Source organism: Macrobrachium nipponense, chromosome 3, assembly GCF_015104395.2.
Source record: "Macrobrachium nipponense isolate FS-2020 chromosome 3, ASM1510439v2, whole genome shotgun sequence".
In the NCBI taxonomy this organism is placed as follows: Eukaryota; Metazoa; Arthropoda; class Malacostraca; order Decapoda; family Palaemonidae; genus Macrobrachium; species Macrobrachium nipponense.
In genome coordinates this window covers 118,383,620-118,404,864 of record NC_087202.1, presented here as the reverse complement: position 1 = coordinate 118,404,864, position 21,245 = coordinate 118,383,620, and the positions used below count along the sequence as shown (strand labels likewise).

The 21,245-nt window shown below is 34.5% G+C and overlaps 1 protein-coding gene across 2 annotated transcripts in view; it reads right to left on the bottom strand.

Moving 5' to 3' along the window:
- Nucleotides 1-21,245, bottom strand: part of LOC135222001 (solute carrier organic anion transporter family member 74D-like) — a 137,682-nt gene that overhangs the window by 34,910 nt on the left and 81,527 nt on the right. For both annotated transcript variants that reach the window (XM_064260111.1, XM_064260110.1), the window contains 10 exons: nt 7,888-8,057; nt 7,510-7,740; nt 6,669-6,781; nt 6,206-6,299; nt 4,091-4,231; nt 3,517-3,699; nt 2,728-2,892; nt 2,313-2,452; nt 1,632-1,753; nt 1,085-1,223 (listed from right to left, as the gene is read on the bottom strand). In XM_064260111.1, the coding sequence (XP_064116181.1) occupies nt 1,085-1,223; nt 1,632-1,753; nt 2,313-2,452; nt 2,728-2,892; nt 3,517-3,699; nt 4,091-4,231; nt 6,206-6,299; nt 6,669-6,781; nt 7,510-7,740; nt 7,888-7,960 (1,401 nt within the window). In that variant the 5' untranslated portion in view covers nt 7,961-8,057. The remainder of the gene's footprint in view (nt 1-1,084; nt 1,224-1,631; nt 1,754-2,312; nt 2,453-2,727; nt 2,893-3,516; nt 3,700-4,090; nt 4,232-6,205; nt 6,300-6,668; nt 6,782-7,509; nt 7,741-7,887; nt 8,058-21,245) is intronic.

Genomic DNA, 21,245 nt, shown 5'->3' with positions numbered 1-21,245 from the left:
TCTCGAGGTACCACTTATATATATATATATATATATATATATATATATATATATATATATATATATATATATATATATATATACATATATATATATGTATGTATATATGTATGTATGTATAGCATTACCCACTGGCCCTTGACAAAATAATAAGGTTAGTTGAATTATGTGTATCTAATAATGTATGTTCATTCAGGGAGTTATTCTATAAGCAAAAATTCGGGTGTAGCATGGGTAGCCCCTTTAAGTCCTGTTTTAGCCAGTCTATACATGGAATACATTGAAATATAATAAAACCCAAATACCTGCTGTATATGAGATAGGCATATGATATTCTAACATTTTGGGATAACAGGTGGGGCAATTTCAACAAATTCCTTTTAAAATTAAATGCATTAGAGCCCAGCAGCAAATTTAAAGTTGAAAAATTCCTTTTCTTGATGTTTTGATAATTAGAGACATGACAGAATACAAATTTGCCATATACAGAAAGCAACATTTTCACTTTCATACACTACTTTAGTTATTATGACATTTCTATCAAGACAGGCATAGCCAGCAACCTATTCTTAAGAGCCTTTCCAATTTGTTCCTCAGATTTCCTGGAAAAGGAATTTGAACTAACCCTTAAACAGCTTTCGTCTTTAAGGTATACTGGCCATATAATTGATAAGTGGATTCATAAAGCAAAAATAATTTCCTACCGACCCCCCTCAAGACAAGACCAGAGAAACACCCAACAATAAAATAAAAATCCCACATCTGGGCAGGATTAAGATAGTGACACAGACTCGGAAAATCAAACCTTTTGTCTTTACCTACCCAAATAACCAGGCCAAATCCCTGATTAACATCCAACAAAGGCCAACCGCAAAGACACAGAAGAGAGATCCTACTAAAATAAAAAAATATATTTTTGAAATATACTAAATCTCCCACAGATTTACCAAACCAAAAGACATGTCAACACATAAAGTTAACAGAAACCCTATAAATAAATAAAACGTCTAGACCTGTACTTCTATCAGTTCCAGATTATGAATAGTCCTTTGTGTTACACACATATGTAAGTAAGATTACTCACTTGAGTTTTATTTTGTTTATATGACGACGTACTACACCCAGCCATGCAAGGGTTGTAAAAGATGTCGACTTCATCCACGCACACAGGAGAGAACTGGAATGAACATTTGCACTTGGAAGAACATTCAGAGATGGGGAATCTGGAAAAAAATATTATAATCAGCAAGTAAAATTATGAGAAGTTTCAAATAAAAGAAAAAGCACTCAATCCCAAATCATTTGACAAAGCTGTATCATCCATTAGTGATTATCATTATGAAGTAGTCACATGATCAAAGCCATTATGTGGAAGCACCTGTTATCTAAACTGGATGGAATTCAATATCACATGATATAAAGACCATTTTTATAAATGCTTATCAATTTTCCCCCCAAGGATAAAAGAAAATTTTTTGGTCTCTTCTCATACATCTGGTTCTTTAACTTCGGCTTTTTCTAATTTTCACTTCTTACTTCCAAATATATCATTCAGGAGACCCAATACCATGGTGTAAAATGAGACCCAGTGGTTTTGTAAATCTACTTTCCAATAATAACGGAATACTTACCCATTATTGGCATCTATACTGTGAGAAGATTGAGCCAAAGAATCATGGCGTGGCGAAGTCTCTCGGGTTTGCAACACAAAATCCAAACCATGAATTCTATCGTGCTTACAAGAAACGCTGACCTTGAAGAATAATCATAACCAAACAGTGGCATTTTGAAATTTTTAATAACAAAAAACTAAATATACTCATATTTGAGTTGGAGAACAATCACAGTAGAATTTTTTTCACCCATCCTTCACAAAAAAAATAAATTAAAATAATAAAATAAATCTTTATCTGAAAAGAAGTCGATTTACTCTTCGTCCAGTCGTTTTTAACACTCAAAGAGTAAAATATATTCATATCTAAGTTAGAGAATATTTCAAATAAAATTTTTTCACTTATCCTTTGCAAAATGAACTAAATGCTTTTTCTGCAGATTAGAATGACAACATAAATTATATTTAAGACCAAGTCTAAGTTTTTTGTGTACTTGACCGGATTTTGTGAATGTCAACACAGAATCATTACTGTAGTTGGTATATATATAGTTAATTTATGCTGACCAAAGAACAATAAGCTCTTGAAAAATTGAACTAGTATGTTAATTCACGTCTGACAACAAACAAGTATTGGACTTTTACAAGGTACAAACCATTGAATAATATGGATGCAAACTTTTTCAGTACTTGAACTTACCATAAATAAATGAAGGATTAGGTTTGTAGCAGAAAGGAATGCCATAAAGGAAAGGACGAATTTGGCTCTTGGACGAAAGAAGGTCAATGCACTTCCCGTACCCAGCCAACCTACCAGGGTAGCAGCTGTTGCTGCTCCCGCTTTGAAAAAAAAAAGAAAAAAAAAGGTAAGCCTAGTCCTTAGACAGTCATAACAATGAAAAGATTATGTCATTCACAAAAGAACCAAAAGCATATTTCATGTCAATGTTATATTGTAGTAAATATTCCAAAAATATGAATAAAAGCAAAAGCGTTCTAACTTGAAGCACAGAGTGCATGGAAGTTCAATGTATTCATATTTCTTTTGCTGTGCTTAGGAGAAAAGACAACTGAAATATTTACAAAACATAAAATAAAGCATACAAGATATATACCAATGTACTGATTAGCTTTAGCTGCAGACATCTTAAATTGATGTTCAAGATACTTGGGCTTAAAAGTGATGTAGCCAAAGAAAGCAAACCAGAAAAAAATTTGGTTGATGATGATTAGAACATACACTTTATTCGTCAGAATCCGTCGCGCACTGGGCAACATAGCTGAAAACAGAGGAAACGAGACGGAAGGATGGGGATTCATTTTGAAATATAGCAATACATCAGCTTATATATTCTTCAACTTCCAACCTTGCCTAGGATCCCATGCAAATATACTCCCGGTGTTACAAATGAGTGAACATCAGAAGCAGAGTGGAATAATAATAAAAAAGGCATCATTTCTGATTTTATATGTTCATTATCTTTGTCCTTTTGTTACCAAAGTTTTTACTCAGATTTTTTATATCTTATGTATTTTCAGTCGTCAATCCTGATAGACATAACTTGGGAACAGTGTGTATTATTACCAATACTAAAAAAAAGAGGATAATTGAGATCACTATAGCATTAAGATCAAAGAAATTGTCTAGATGTACAAAAGTTTCTTAATATGGCCATATCAGTCACATACCTTCAAGTGCTCATTACTCATGTGTAAATACCATCAGTTTATTTTATAAAAATGAAGAAGGATGCAATTTTATGAAATAAATTCCAAGTTTATGGAAATCATAAATTTAAAGTTCATATAAACTAATTAAAGTTTACAGTGTCATTACTCTTATTACGTACTATAAATACTGAGGCAGAGTTACAAATGGCACACTGCGATAGAATCTTACTTACCGCTGCCATCTTTGGCTTTCGCTGGTCTCAGGGTTTTCGTGAACTCCTGCAGATTATCTTTCCCCTTTTTTGCAGCAGCGCGAAGACTCCTGAGGGCTCTTTTTCTGGCTCCTGGAAGGGTCTTTGGTAACAGTAGCAGTGACCATGTAATGATGAGGAGAGTGGTACCAATTACCAAGTACCCTGTAAATAGACATGACGGAAATGCTTATAGAGTCAATTACAGTTCGCAATCCAACAGCCAATGGCAGCCTCTAAAAGTAATATCTAACATAATGATAGACAAAATTTCCAATATTTGATAAACAACGTTTATTACATAATTCAAAATGTTTCTAACCATTGAAAATAGTGAAAATAAAAACTATACAAAGGCATTCATTGTCTTCAAATTTGAACAAAGACTTGCTTATCTTCATTTTATCATTGTTGACAACTTAAAAATATATATACACCATGATATAATTTTGGAGTGACTGAAAATTGCATAGCTGTTCTGTAGGCTACAGTGAAACCTACTCCAATAAGAACGAGTTGAACAATACACTTTATCAATTTCATCTCGTTTCCTTACCTATCCACCAAGCGCCAACCCATCTAGGGTGGCTTGGAGACAAGTTGGGAGGATTACTGGGGTTAACCCAGTATCCAAGCGCCAAGGCAGCCATCGAATACCCACAAACCGGACCCAGAATTCGCAAACTTCCAGATATTGCTAAAATGGATAAAAAGATGGTTGACTGTACATTGCACATAAAACATTCTTATACAACTTTTTCTCCTGTTACATAAACAATCAGTCCAATAATACCATCAGAGTTGATGTTACTTCAGTTATTCTCTACAAATGATGCAAAATTAATATTAATAATCTGATTCTTTTACATATTTTTTTTCTACATGGAACTTCGAGATAAACAATCGAGCAAAACATATTAGCAATTAGCAAACAGGATGGTACCAAATTAAACTGGTTTAGAGGTCTGGCTCAGACCTTTGGACTCATTACAACCAACCAAGACGCTTTTGTTGTTCAATAACAATCTTTACTTCATTTTCAGATTGCTTTTGTCCTTACACTGGACGATAACTTCATAATCTTTTTATCTAAAGATACCTTGTGAACCCCAAAAAAAGAATAATGTGGTTTCATAACAGCCACCATTTCTTTTATATAGCTACACAGAACACAGGTATACCACTGAACTAGCAATTGGGAGGTCTGGGCTGTGACTCCAGCTTGTAAGTTGCCTTCTCAGCCCAGCTGTAAAATAAACTAGCACTTGACTGACGCCACAATCAAGCGTGTCTTTCTAAACAACTAGTCACTGACACCAATGTCATTCGAAGGTATGAGACTGACTTTTGTTCTGCCTCTGTTTAAATCAGTAACCTTCAGGTTGTGAAGTTTGGTAAATAACTGTCTACCTCTACCCCGATGTGAAATTTCATTTATTTTGAGGTCAACAAAATTTTACCGTCCTAAACCTTTCATGAGACAGGTCAGTTACTCTTTTCTGGGTCAACTAAATCTTACACTCCTCCATCTTTAAATTGGTGAGTAATCACTTCTTTTGGTATTAACTAAATCTTACAGTCTTCAGCCTTTCAAAAGATGATTCAGTCACTTCTCTTTGGTTTAAATAAATCTTACAAACCACCGTTTCTCAAGTGGCAAGCAATCATTTCCTTCTGTGGTAGCTACTTCTTATAATTCTCATCTTAAAGAGTCAAGTCAATCACTTCTTTTGGGGGCAACTGAATTTTGAGATTTTCAACCTTTCAAGAGGTAAAGCAATCACTTCTTGCAGGATCAACTAAATCTTACAATCTTCCAACTTTCAAGAAGTGGGTCAGTCAGTTACTTCAGTATCTACTGAATCCTACAGTCCTTGTTTTAACAAGCAGGTCAATTAATTCCTTTAAGTTTCACTAAGTTTTTCAGTTCTCCAGCTATTGAGAGGGTAGTCAGTAACTTATTTCAGGGTCAACTAAATCTAACAATTCGCGTTCGTCCAAGAATCAAGCAATCATTTCTTTCTAGGCCAACAACACTAAACTTTCTTTCAAGAGAGAGGCCAGTTACTTCATTTCAGGCCCAACTACAATAAATCTTACAATCTTTCATACTTCAAGAAGTATATCATGGCTCTCTAAATCTTTGAATCCTTTATTTTCTAAGAAGATGAATAATAAGTTTTTTCAGGGTCAACTAAACTTTGTAGTCCTCCATCTATCAAAATGAAGGTCAATCGTGTCTTTCATGGGTAACGAAATCTTACAATTCTTGATATTTCAAAAGATGGGCTGAACACTTGTTTCAAGTTTAACCCCATATTTCAAGCCTCATTTTTATCAATATTTCTGGGCTAGATAAGAGATTAGCTTGTCTGTCCTGTCGATCTCTGCTTACAAGTTGTCAAGAAGATACGTTAGATTTAACCTTCATTTTTTATGATTCCCACAGTACCTTCATTCTCCATTAAATACGTTGTACAACATTTATAGAATCTAATACTCACTGAGGTTGTTTTTATCAATTAGTACAAGTACGAAATAAAGAATTTTTCCATGATGGTCCGAGGAGTCTTCCCAATAACACGGTAATCACGATATTTATGTTACGGTAATCAAGATACTTATGTTAAGTCATGGTAATCGAAAGGTAACAATTCCACCATTTGCTTACCAAGGAAAAGAGGTACTTTGTCTTTCCTCACAGCCTCATCTAGGTAAGAGTAGCCGATGGTGTAGTACAGCATTGAAGCAAATCCAGCCAACATCTAAAAGTGAAAGAGTCAAGTATTGTTACATCAATGGTAGATTGTAAATAGTGTTCATTTTTCTCGAAGTAAAAGGTTTTTCTATCAAGTCTAAATAATATAGACTTGATAGAAAAACCTTTTACTCCGAAAAAAAATGAACACTAATTACAATCTACCATTGATGTAATAATACTTGTAAACACATGAAGCAATTCTGATTTTGCAATAACAAAGATTTTTTCATTCCAGGTTAAATGATAAGCTCTGTTCATAAATCTATCAAATATGGGTTTGGGGTCAAAACTGAAAACTTGTATAACAGCAAAGAGAAATGATAAGCTTTGATCTCAAATCACTCATCCTTAATTACTTCTTAGAGCAACCTACCTGAGCTGCTAAAAGTACTCCGACTACTGTGTACTGTTCTGTACCAATCTGACTCGATTCCTCATTACAAGACAAAGATGAGGATAAATTAGAAGAATCACACAATAAGCCATCTGCAATATAAGAAAAAGGTATACGACGTTCATGAGTGGTATTTCATAGATCATATTTTGAGGAAAAGTAATTCCATCTCTAATCAGTGGTCGCAATGACATAAAAGATCGTAATAGAGTAAAACTGTCTAAAATAGCAGATAAAATAATATTACTCTTCTCAACAAATTTTTGTGTCGTCTATGACGCTACATTGCATACAAAATAGCCACTACTTCTGGGGCACTGTTTCACACAAAACCGAATGTATTCAAAAAAGTGTATAAATGAAACTTGAATATTTTAAAAATGACCTCAGCAATAGCTAAAATGACCATCATGAACGTGCATATAGTTTTATAATAAATATCCTGAAATCTCTGGTTATGTTTTGAAAGTTAACCAGTCTTAACAGAGTAAAGGACAACAAGGGCACTAACTTAAAGAAAAAAAGAAAAGAAATGGTAGCTGCTGTGAAAAGTAGTATGCCTCTGGAAAGAAGCACACAGATTACACATGGTCAGGGAGATAATGGTCAAAGATTAAGTCCTTGAAGCATAAAATTAGACAATAAGACCTTTACATTTCACAACAACTAGCAGCAAGAAACTTTTATTGGTGTGGGGGGGGGGGGGCCGTAGTTACATATTAAACAGTACTATTTTGAAAGCTTGGTCAACTACCAAACTGAAATATAAGGCCAGATGCTAGACCGTGGGCTAGACATAAAAGGCTCAAAAGGAACTCACGGAATTTGCTGTTTACTGCCGAGACTGACATAGTTGACTGCTGGGTGCTATGTGAGGACACATGGTCCCCTTCTCCAAAGATGAAATGAGGGGTAGCTGCCAAACAACAGCCAATAGTTGCTCCCAGCATCCCTACTGCTAGCCAGCGAGGACGATGGCCCTTTCCAGCCAAGTAGGTGATATGAACTGACAACAGGAGTTGCACCAAGTCATTGCCAGTTGTGGTGAATCCTGTCATAAAAGATTAAAATCAGTAAACTAAGTAGTATATAAAAAGATTTGCCCAGGCAAGGTCACTGAGCTTTAAGCACAACTCTTTGAAGCAGATCATAAACAGTAGAAATAGCAATTCTTAATCCCCACAATGATAATTATTACCTGACACTTTGCTAGGAAGGCTGAAGCGTTTCTCTACTGTTGAAAGTGTGGCATTGCTATATGTGTAGAACATGCCTTGAACCAGGGCCACAATGCTGGAGATGAACAAGTATGTAACAGGTCGTGCTAATTTCTGAAGGTACCTACTTCTCAGTTTACCTAATCCACACCTGAAAGTGTAAAGACAAAATATATGAGTACACACACACAAAAAAACACACAACACACACACACACGCGCACACACACACACACACACACACACACATATATATATATATATATATATATATATATATATATATATATATATATATATATGAAATATATATATATACACATAGAAACGTGTGTTTCAGAGAAATAAATTTCTGACTCACATTGGGACCAAACCCCAGTCTTTCCAGTGAGAGTCCGGGTGTTAGCAATTAATTTCCACTGGTCATTATATATATATATATATATATATATATATATATATTATATATATATATGTTATATATATATATATATATATATATGTATATATATATATATATATATATATATATATATATATTATATATATATATATATATATATATAAAGGTTTTTTTGCCACGAAGGAAAAAAGGAAAAAAAATGAAAAAGTGAGATAGCCGAGTACTTTCGGTCTGTTCAGACCCTTTACTGAAGGCAAACTGATTTACAGAGAACACATAGTCAAAAGAAGGCTTAATATCCAAACTGACACTACAAGATTAGCAATAAGGGCGATTTTCACTCTACAGAAAGGAGGAGCTGCCTGAGGGTAGCCACACCTTGAAGGATACACGCAGTAAACAAGTTATTCTTGAAAAAACACAGGAGCATATGCAATTTAATATCATGAATTTTACACAAATTTTCCCCCCAAAAAAATTATTATTAATGAAAAGACAAAAGAAAATATAAATATATATATATCGAGCAAAAGAAAGAGGGAGAGAGAATATCGAACCAGAGAGAGAGAGAGAGAGAGAGAGAGAGAGAGAGAGAGAGAGAGAGAGAGAGAAAGAATTTATAACTATATACATGTGGGACTAATCTATTAGTTATTCATTTATTTTAAGGTCCTTCATAAACATCTTACAAATATATGGATCCAAATGGTACATTCCCAGACTAAGATTTAGGTTGTTTTTATTAGGGATTTGTATAATTGCCGATTCCAGTAAATTTCTTGAAACATAATCATTAGATCTAGTAATTACCGAGGTATCACCCCAATTAATACAATGAGATTTTTCACACAGATGGATAAACAGTGCATTTGAAGTCTGGGCTGTTCTAACTGAATACATATGCTGCTTAATACGTACACATACATTTTTACTTGACTGACCAACGTAAAAACGTATGGGCAATCCTACAAGGAATTTTGTAAATGATGTTGTTATTTGTTACGGGACTATTCTTAATTAGCATATCTTTAATGGTATTGTTATAAGAGAACACTACATTAACATTAAACGATTTAAATATTGATTTTATGGTTTCAAATCCACGAAAGTAAGGTAAGCTAAGTACATTTTTAGGCATTTCTTTTTCATTAATAGCAACACTATAAAACTTTTTGTGAGCTTTTTGATAACATAAATAAATTAAATGAGGTGGGTAGCAGAGATCGTTTCCTATCTTTTTTATGTATTCTATTTCTTGGTCCAGATATTGTGGACTCGTGATACGCAAAGCACGTAGGAACATAGAAGAAAAAATTGAAATTTTAATATTAAGATGGTGGCCAGAATAAAAATGTACATATGTTAAATTACTTGTGGGTTTTCTATAAATACTGAATTTGCATTGGAAGATTTAAATACTGAATTTGCATTGGAAGATTCTCTATGTATTAATACATCTAGGAAAGGGATGACATTGTTATTTTCAATTTCAACAGTGAATTTTATGGGATGGCACTAAATTATTCAATTTAGACAGTAAATCATTTACATCGATACCAACAGGTAAGAATACTAAGATATCATCGACATATCGGTACCATTTTAAGGGGATGGTACCATTTTAAGGGGATAAGTGTGATATTCGGGAGGTGTTGTCTCTCAAAAAATTCCATATATAAGTTTGAAAGGAGAGGTGATAAAGGGTTACCCATGGCCATACCAAATATTTGTTGGTAATATTCTCCATTAAAAATAAATCTGCAATCACAAATACATAACTTAATCAAGGAAATTATGTGACTAACGGACATAGGCAAATCATGCAGTACAAGTTCATTACTTAAATATTCTAGCACAGAATATTTAAATCGTTTAATGTTAATGTAGTGTTCTCTTATAACAATACCATTAAAGATATGCTAATTAAGAATAGTCCCGTAACAAATAACAACATCATTTACAAAATCCTTTGTAAGGATTGCCCATCGTTTTACGTTGGTCCGTCAAGTAAAAATTTATGTGTACGTATTAAGCAGCATATGTATTTCAGTTAGAACAGCCCAGACTTCAAATGCACTGTTTATCCATCTGAGTGAAAAATCTCATTGTATTAATTGGGGTGATACCTTGGTAATTGCTAGATCTAATGATTATGTTTCAAGAAATTTACTGGAATCGGCAATTATTCAAATCACTAATAAAAACAACCTAAATCTTAGTCTGGGAATGTACCATTTGGACCCATATATTTGTAAGATGTTTATGAAGGACCTTAAAATAAATGAATAACTAATAAATTAGTCCCACATGTATATAGTTATTAATTCTCTCTCTCTCTCTCTCTCTCTCTCTCTCTCTCTCTCTCTCTCTCTCTCTCTGTGGTTCGATATTCTCTCTCCCTCTCTCCCTCCTTTCTGTAGAGTGAAAATAGCCCTTATTGCTAATCTTGTAGTGTCAGTTTGGATATTAAGCCTTCTTTTGACTATGTTGTTCTCTGTAAAATCAGTTTGCCTTCAGTAAAGGGTCCGAACAGGACCGAAAGTACTCGGTTATCTCGCTTTTTCATTTTTTCCTTTGTGGCAAAAAACTTTATTTATACATAGCACGAAGTATATATATATATATATATATACTTCGTGATCAAGTATATATATATATTTACACACATATATTATATATATATATATAATATTATATATACATATATATATATATATAATATATATATATATAAATGATTGCCATATTACCTAGTATTGTTATGTTTATCATTCTAGTTATCATGTATTTTGTGTCATAGTAATAATTATTGAAGTGTTGTTTGTAATGTCTGGTAGATTTCACCATAAAATTTAAATTATTTATTAATGTAATTTATAACCACGTAAATGTGTCTCCCAGTAACATCTGATGTGCACTTTTGATACTGAACGCTTTGTTTTGTTTCGGGCTGCCATCCCTAGAGATAAGAGTGTTGACAGGTCAAGTAATGATGGGCTGCTTGCTTCTGAAAACTAACTTTGGTTTTCATCGTTTTTGTAAAGCCAATCATGATTAGCCAGGCACTATATCAAATGCGTTAAGGCTGTGTCCAAAGCCATTTTTCCTTACAATTTCATACGAGCTATTGCACAAAACCACATGACAATTACGTCATATAGTTTCTAGAACGTGTCTCAATCGATTGCGTCGTGTGGTGTTGTAAGTTGCCGAGTATCTTGAATGGTTCTTGATAAATGACGTCATGTATTTTGAGTTTGAGTCACAATGAACCATAAGTTACTATAAGTTTTGCTTAGGAAGTGACGTCAATTTTATTTCCAAAACATTCCATGACGTCATTTAAGAGTTTTGCTTTCGACTGGCGATAGAAATTCCTTTTTATTATGTTATAAGATCAGATACCGTGCATGATACTATCTCTCTCTCTCTCTCTCTCTCTCTCTCTCTCTCTCTCTCTCTCTCTCTCTCTATTTATATATTACACGGGTTTTTAACTTGTATTTGATTAAATTTCTTGTGGAATTGCATGTGTGTAATTCACTGTGAAATCTATACAAACATTACAACAGTGTGTTTTTGTAACAGGTCTATCAAGTTTTTGGTTAAATTTGAAGCTGCAGCAAAAGCAAAAATTTGAGGTACATGATAAAGTGATATTTTGTACAATTTAAGTCGTGACTTAAAAATACCATTCATATACTATTTTACGTTTGTTTTCATGTGTGTACTTTTATTTTGATTTGAAGTGTTTGTTTAATTCTTTTCAATTTATTAATCTGGTCAATTTGATACATTTACACATTTTGTGTTTTCATGTTTTTGCATTCACAATTTGTTTGATTAACTTCCATAAGTGTGTCTTATTGATCTCAACACTTGTAATTTAATTTTCATTAACTTAAGATTTTCTATTCAAATCTTAAGTATTTATCAACAGTTCAAATGTTGCTTGATTAATTTAATTTCTTGATCAAATATAATCTATTATTTAATTTTGTTTAATAATCTAATTCAATAATTAATTCAGTTTTGTGTTGTTTTCAAGTAATGCTATACTTATTATTCAAAGTAAGACCGTGAATTTTACTTATACATTTTGAATTTAGAAATTAATTTTGTACATCAAGTTTTTATAAAGTTTTTCATTTATTGACCACCAGTGACCTATTAAATCTATGTACACATGCGCCAACTAGATTTGGCAGACTTTCATAATTCTTCGTTCACCTGCCTGACGCACGATTCAGGCGTTATTAATCTATTTTTCTTTTCGAAGATATAAAAAAAATCTTTAGAAAATCATCTAATACTATTGCATAAAACTATTTTCCATATAGTAAAAATGACGTGAACGAAACGAGGTGATAGAAAACGTCATATCACAACCACTGACATACCTTAAACTAAATAGATAGGAGACACCTATCACTAGTAGTAATGCATAAACATAGTCCTTATAAGTTATATTATCATTTTAATATTAAGTTGTAGGTAGTTGAACGATTCCATTTGTTACATTTTACAGAAACCATTAGAAACTCACAAAATGCTATAAAAGATAAAAAAAAAAAAAAAAAAAGGATAACCTTAACAGTGTGAACCATGCGACCTTACTATTGTTTTCGATGTCGTGATGTGTCATTTATCAGTCAAAGAAATATTCCCTGCTCAGCGAGAGACGATAATTGCCCTATATTCGGTGCAAGATAGATATCAAGAAAGCTCATACATGATGAATCAGATTGTTTAGAGAACGCCAAGTTTAGAAAATGGGCCCAGTAGTGGAACTTCTCGAAGCACCATAAGAGAGCAAGACAATACAGTAGTGTAAATGATGTTGAGCAACATTCATTTGCGAACTTTGAATTCTAGCGCCTCCTCACAATATTATTCAACCAGGAATCATGACTAGGTCTACGCCTAAGACTGGTGTCTGATGAATACTTTAGACGGAGAGGGAGTGATCTTTAAAAATACACTTGAAATCTTTGATATATGTCTAATGAATAAATCTAATGAATAAGCAAGCCTACCTTTGATGGATGGGAGATTCAGTAATGCTTACTTTTCTTTTTCTGATTTTTATCAAAGATGCATGCAATTTTTTCATCAAAACCTAAATAATGCATTTTATTGGGAGATATTTTATTCACATTGGCCTAATCCCTCCATTCTCCTATACGGCACCAACGCTCCACCCACATCTCAGACTGCTCCGACTTCTCGCTCCAAACTCCATCGCGTGAAAGCAACACTAAGTTTAACGGTTATTTTAAAATTCCCCTCACTCAACCGAAACCATAAAATTAATATGTTTATAGAACATTTTCTATTCAAAATTACTTTCTTTTCTTCATTCCCCAAAATATTTGCATACACTTGAGTTACACCCTGTATGATTGTTGTAGCTGTCAAAGAACAACCCCTGATTACAGCAGTTGGTTTTTATTGTAAAAATGTCTGAAATAGACTTAAATGAGAAAGTCACCTTTCATATCTTCCTATCCGTAGTACTTATAATATGCTTATGGCAGTAGGTCTAGGCATACATGGGAAACTAATTTTAATTCATTTCTATTTAAAAAAATGAATGGCTGCAGAAAGATTAACTCAAGAAAGCTTGTATGGAAGTAAGCCTTTCTTAAGTATTCGTCAGCTTTGAATCCCACAGCTTTCCAACGTGTCTGGATGAAACAAGAAGATATGCAAGGTATTAGATAAAAAAAATTACATTATTTTCGTTTGATTTTTTATGATTGCTGAGTAAATTATGTTAAACAATTATGAAAATGATATGAAAAAAGGAGAATATGGCCAATATAAAAAGAATAACGGGATTAATCAAATAAAGCAGATTAATATAGATATTGTTGATTTAAATATTCATTTGCATTATGTATCCTAGAGAGTATACTGCTGATCAGATGCTAAAATCAGAAGTCAAATTTTGGCCCACTAAATGTGTCATGTAGATTATTCTATTGATAAAAGGACAAAATAAGTTTAATTGCACTTTGCTATAAAAGAATATTGACAGGCTTGCTGTATTATTTATCGGTTGTAGGTGACAAACTGGCGACACCCCAGTACTGTACAATACATTGGGCTAAGCCTCGAGCGGCAGCAAAGCCAACTTCAAAATGCTTATGCTGCCACGAAGTTTGAGTTGAGAATAAAATTAGAATTCATGGACTCATGGGTTCATATTTTTCTTACTTTGCAAATAATTATCTTTGATATCTTAATTTATTTCAAGTATAACATCTTTGAAAGGAAATATTATTTATTGATAAGTAAATATCTGGCACCTGCATACTGCTATATTTCCATAACGAACAATGATGCAGAAACTACGCCAATTCTTCGTGGGCCGACTGTACATGCCAAAGTGATAGACTGTGCTGTTCACTCGATTTTCTTTAAGTGTTTTAAGACAGAGGAGACAGTTAAAGTTGTTTGATGGAGTGATGCCCCTTAAGCCTATATGAATACCTCACAATTCCTTTGATAAACTCAGTCAGATTTCTCATATATTTGATATACTCAAGTGTAATTAAATGTTGAGACCTCGTATGATTAATAAGCTTTTTAAGGGATCACTGTTGTCTTTAGAATAATCAGTCATATTTTACCTTGTTATGAGAGTTCTGGCTGTAGTGAGGTATAAGTCTTATATTCTGTGACTGATAACTTTAATAAGCATGTACGGAGGGTCACTGCGTTTTTTATATTCATTGGTGGATATCTTCCAAGTAATGCTTTTTATCTTAACGCTGCTGACTTTATAAAGTAGTGAACGCTTTCTGTTGTGTCCTATACAAGTGCAGAGTATCATTGTTATTTTCCCCGTTCCATTTTAATAGTTGAACCATAATAATGCCCTGGGCTACACTAGGCCTAAATAAAACGATACTTAATGGAAAAACAAAGTCTAGAAGAAAAAATCCAAAACGTTATCCCTTTTACACTAGGAGGCTCCTGAAGGCACGTGTTCGACGTGAGAATAAATGCTCTCACAGGAATAAAATGTAAGATAACTTTGGACTACAAAATACACATTACTATGCATAGACGCAGACTAATCTCCCCAAAAATAACGTAATGTTTAGAAACTTGAAACAGATTTTAGGAGCTTGGCATGGCGTCAGTGGTCACAGTGAGATTCGAAAAATCGACTGAGTCAGGGTATCATTGATAAATATCACATGGATATTCAACTTTTAATGCATCTCGACATCTTCATAGCAATCATTCAGGTTCATGACTAACTGGAAATATTGTTGCTATTACAGATGAAGCTGTTTCATTCAGCCCGAACCCTTGATCTTGTCCCCTAGCATCCACAAACCCAGTACTACTTATATTTATCACATAAAATTAATTACTTAAATCATGGACTGTTCATTTCACTTTACTTCCGAGCGCTGGAATCTTCTTCCTGCTTCTGTTTTCCTCTCTTATCTTCCATTGCATTTTTTTGCGAGCCTAGACAAGGTAAGTGCAGTAGATTTCCCGTCCCTTCAACGTCTGCAGAAAACATCTGTCTTTAATCTTGTAATTGTAAACTTGATTAAAATTAAAACTTTAGCAATCCAGTGTTAGCTGCGACGGGTCATACATAATACGAGAGGACAACACCCAGCAGAGGAAATGCGCAGGATGTTTGAGGAAACCAAAATTTGACTGATATTTTGTCAGAATAAACATCAGCAGAAACAAATATTCTTTGCTCATAAAAAGCTGACGCTACAAATCGAAAGAAATACATGTAAGAAAAAATTTGCAATGAAAACATGGAATCACGGAGACATTGATTTAAAACCAGCTGTGTCCCCTTCCTAGTCATCGAGGCTATCTTACCTAACAAAACACATCACTTCAATACCCCAGGATCACGTAAAAAATAAACAATGGCAACAACTGCAACAGAGAGAGAGAGAGAGAGAGAGAGAGAGAGAGAGAGAGAGAGAGAGAGAGCAGATTCAAACTGATAAACAGACCTATTTCATCATTCGTCAATTCCTTTGCTTCTTCCATAAACAACTTGTTTCCTCGCGTTTTTTCGAGTAGAACATTTAATTTTTCCTTGTTCTTTGTTCCACGTACTCTTCAATTAACATTGATGGCTTCTTTTCAATGGTCATCTGTCCGCCCTAAGAGGGGGAGAGAGACTTGAGCAATAAAAGATATTAGGTAGTGAGAACGGGACGCAGTAAATCTCCCAAGAACACTACATATACGTATGTGACATAGCCGTCATCATTTTCGGACAAAATGATTTGCTGTGGAGTTTGCACCGGCACGTCTGACGAAAACAGCTCACGACTTACCATAAATTAACTGACAAGGCTAAGCTCGGGGTCTCCTCCCACACAGAAAAAGAAAACGAAGATTATCTTTTATTATATATCAAACTTAAAATTGACTTCACTTGAACATTTTCAAAGACTCACCATCCAGCAGGCGTGGAAAGTCTTGTAAGAACCTCTACCAGGAAAACTCTCCTTTGCAATGGGAATGGTAACTTAATGTCCATGTTTGGTCCAGGCCCGAAAAAAGCAAGAGGAATAGAGATGGAAAAGAAGAGTGGCGCTTAAATCCCAAGGACAGATAGTTGAGAGTTAGAGAAAACGAGTAGTATGGGAGACCCATAGTTTTACAATAGCATGTCACAATTAGTCACGGAACCGGGAAATCCAGGGAACACAGATATCTATCTACATTAAACGCGGGAAATTCTTAATAATATCTTAAGACAGTAGTACCCTAGTAAGGTGAGTATTACCATAAAGAGGCCGTCAAATCTAATATTCTCTCTCTCTCTCTCTCTCTCTCTCTCTCTCTCCATAGGCGAGTAGTGCCGTGATTGCACCTTATGCGGTGCAATGCAGATATTACTTGAAGTTCTTTGCAGTGATCCTTCGGCCCCTAGCTGCCAACCTCTTCATTCCCTTTACTATACCTCCGCTCATATTTTCTTTCTCCCATGTTACTTTCCACCCCCCTAACAATTGTTTCAACATTATTTTTCAGCGATGAATGAGCTAATAGACCGCAGCGTTTGGCCTGTACCCTAAATTTAATATCCCAATTCTAATTCTCTCTCTCTCTCTCTCTCTCTCTCTCTCTCTCTCTCTCTATCTCTCTCATTCTCATAGTATATATATATATATATATATATATATATATATATATATATATATATATATATATATATATATATATATATATATATCACGGTGATGTGATAAGTATTCATATATATATATATATATATATATATATATATATATATATATATATATATATATATATATATATACAATTCGCTCTACCTCAGAATTAATGCGGTTTATTATATTAACCGAAGGGGAATTTTTTAGTTGAAAATAATTTCGTCCTCCCGTGGATTCGAGAGAGAGAGCCTATATTGTGGGGACATTTTTTCAAGATAAAGGAGAGCCCATTAACGAGAGAGGACAATGTCATGAATTTACGCTGGAACCTTCACTAGTTGAGAACGAGTTCGACTCGATAAAAGTAAGAATATAAGACAGTTACACATGAATACATACAAATAAACAACTGCAAACTTTCAAATATTTATGAATTAAGTCAAGATCAACACCAAACTTTGTTATTACTTGTGAAACAAATCTACTTCACAAACTGACAAAACTGATATTTTCTTTTCTATAAACTATACACTAAATACTAATAATAATAATAATAATAATAATAATAATAATAATAATAATAATAATAATAATAATAATAATAATAATAATGAAGGAATGATAACAGCGGCACAAGATCAGGCCCTAAGAACCAGATATGTTCAAAGAACGATAGACGGAAATAACATCTCTCCCATATGTAGGAAGTGCAATACGAAAAATGAAACCATAAACCACATAGCAAGCGAATGTCCGGCACTTGCACAGAACCAGTACAAAAAGAGGCATGATTCAGTGGCAAAAGCCCTCCACTGAGCCTGTGCAAGAAGCATCAGCTACCTTGCAGTAATAAGTGGTACGAGCCACCAACCTGAGAGTGATAGAAAACGATCAGGCAAAGATCCTCTGGGACTATGGCATCAGAACAGATAGGGTGATACGTGCAAATAGACCAGACGTGACGTTGATTGACAAAGTCAAGAAGAAACGTAATCACTCATGATGTCGCAATACCATGGGACTCCAGAGTTGAAGAGAAAGAGAGGGAAAAAATGGATAAGTATCAAGTTCTGAAAATAGAAATAAGAAGGATATGGGATATGCCAGTGGAAATCGTACCCATAATCATAGGAGCACTAGGCACGATCCCAAGATCCTTGAAAAGGAATCTAGAAAAAATAAACTAGGCGCTGAAGTAGCTCCCCAGGACTCATGCAGAAGAGTGTGATCCTAGAAACGGCGCACATAGTAAGAAAAGTGATGGACTCCTAAGGAGGCAGGATGCAACCCGGAACCCCACACTATAAATACCACCCAGTCGAATTGGAGGACTGTGTGGGACAGAGCAAAAAATAAAAAAATAAAAAAAATAATAATAATAATAATTATTATTATTATTATTATTATTTTTTTTTTTTTTTTTTTTTTTTTTTTTGTTTTTTTTTTTTTTTTTTTTTTTTTTTTTTTAATTAAAAATAATTGGCAGAATTCACAGAATGATTTTGTACAATATTCTTTCAATTCTCCTAATGATTTGCTTTTCTGGCACGCTGGTATTATAAAGCAGCTGTCCAATGTTCATCGTGCTGTAGGTCGTCAGCGGAAATTCGGGCGGGCTGGTGTTATCAAAAGCAAACTGGTTATCAGGGACAGGCTGGGGTCGTCAAACAGGTATACAGGTGCGTTTCGTAGGTCGGGAACAGGCCGTAGTCGTCAGGGGTCTATCCGGTATTTCTTGTTATTTCTTCGTTTCTGGTTTTTAAAAGGCGTCTACATGTTTCGGCACCTCGTTTGGCCATCTTCGGGACGGGATCGCTGAGTGCAATGGTCTGTATCAGATGTGTTCATGCTATTTATTGCATTCGGGTGGCTTGAAGAAAGAAACGGGTACCTCACTTTTCACTGGGCAATACCTGTGACGTCACGAGCGATGTCATTAGGGGGCCCCGTTGCAATAAATAGCATGAATACATCTGATACAGACCATTGCACTCAGCGATCCCGTCCCGAAGATGGCCAAACGAGGTGGCCGAAACGATGTTAGACGCCTTTTAAAAACCAGAAACGAAGAAATAAACAAGAAATACCGGATAGACCCTGACGACTACGGCCTGTTCCCGACCTACGAAACGCACCTGTATACCTGTTGACGACCCCAGCCTGTCCCTGATAAACCAGTTTGCTTTTGATAACGCCCAGCCCGCCCGAAATTTCCGTTGACGACCTACAGCACGATGAACATTGGACAGCTGCTTATAATACCAGCGTGCCAGAAAAGCAAATCATTAGGAGAATTTGAAAGAATATGTACAAAATCAATTCTGTGAATTCTGCCATTATTTTTTAATAAAAACTTGTTTGAAAGAAGGTCGTTTCCAGCATACACAATTATTATTATTATTATTATTATTATTTTATCTTTTTATATATATATATATTTTTTTGTCTATCACGGTCCTCCAATTCGACTGGGTGGTATTTATAGTGTGGGGTTCCGGGTTGCATCCTGCCTCCTTAGGAGTCCATCACTTTCCTTACTATGTGCGCCGTTTATTATTATTATTCAGTAGATGTAACCTATTCATATGGAACAAGCTCATATGCCCTTGACTTGAAATTTAAGCATCCAAAGAATAAGGTGTTCATTAGGAAGAATAAGAGGAAGTAAAGTGAAATACAGAAAAAAAGAGATCCCACTTATTAAAAAATGAAAAACAAATTAATACACAGATAAATAGATAAAAATGTATCAGAATGCAAGAGGAGTAGTCATGCATTGCAATTTCGCTTGAACTTCTGAAGTTCCAATAAAGGAGCTCTGGACAACTGATAAGTTCGATAGAGAGGCAAATTGACTACATATTGGCTGCTTTTCAGGGAATCTGGTTGCTTTCGCTGGGTAAAGGGGATCAGGGATCAATTGTGAATGAGAAAGATCTCTGGAGGAATACAACTTATGTGACAAACAAGGGACCATCTGTCGACGGTCCAGTCATAACTGCTCCTATTAGAAAACTGAAACCTACCACCATGAACCACTCTATCTAAAAAGAGATAAATCTCTAGCAAAAGCAGACGTCCACACCAGAGAACGGTACTTCAGTAAAAGAAGTACAAAAGACCAAATACACTTTGCATTGATTTTATTACTGCTATAAATATATGAGGCCTAACAAGCAATACCTATACTCGATTTTTTTCCATCTGTCCACCCGCCTGTGGTGTTTGCGTATGGTAACACTGTGTCCCTGGCTTTAGGGAGTTACATTCAGCTTACATTCAACAATAATAATAATATCCTGTTTCGAATATTAACGGTGTAATTCGCATACAGTAAAGTATTAAAACACTTTTCAGTTGCAAATGTACACTCAGATATCCTTTTATTACCTAAAACTTACACATAGCGTAACTATATAAAGCCTGGGACGCAGTGTTACCATACGTAAACACCACAGGCAGGTGGACAGATGGGAAAAAACGGAGTATAGCTTTCATGTGGCATTTGCTAAAACTTTCATTAGATGTTTCTCAAAAGTTAGATATGAATCAAAAGTTGCACCTAAAATAATTAAAGCTTCAGACTCATTCAGCGAAGTTCCATCCACCTGAAGAGAACGATGAGAGGGAAACCTGTATGAGATCTGATAATCAATAGCGTTTGCATTATACTGAGCTTCAGTCGCATACCCTACCGACTATACCATTCCCTGATCCGGTCCATGCTCCATGAAAGATACATCAGTTTATGATACAAG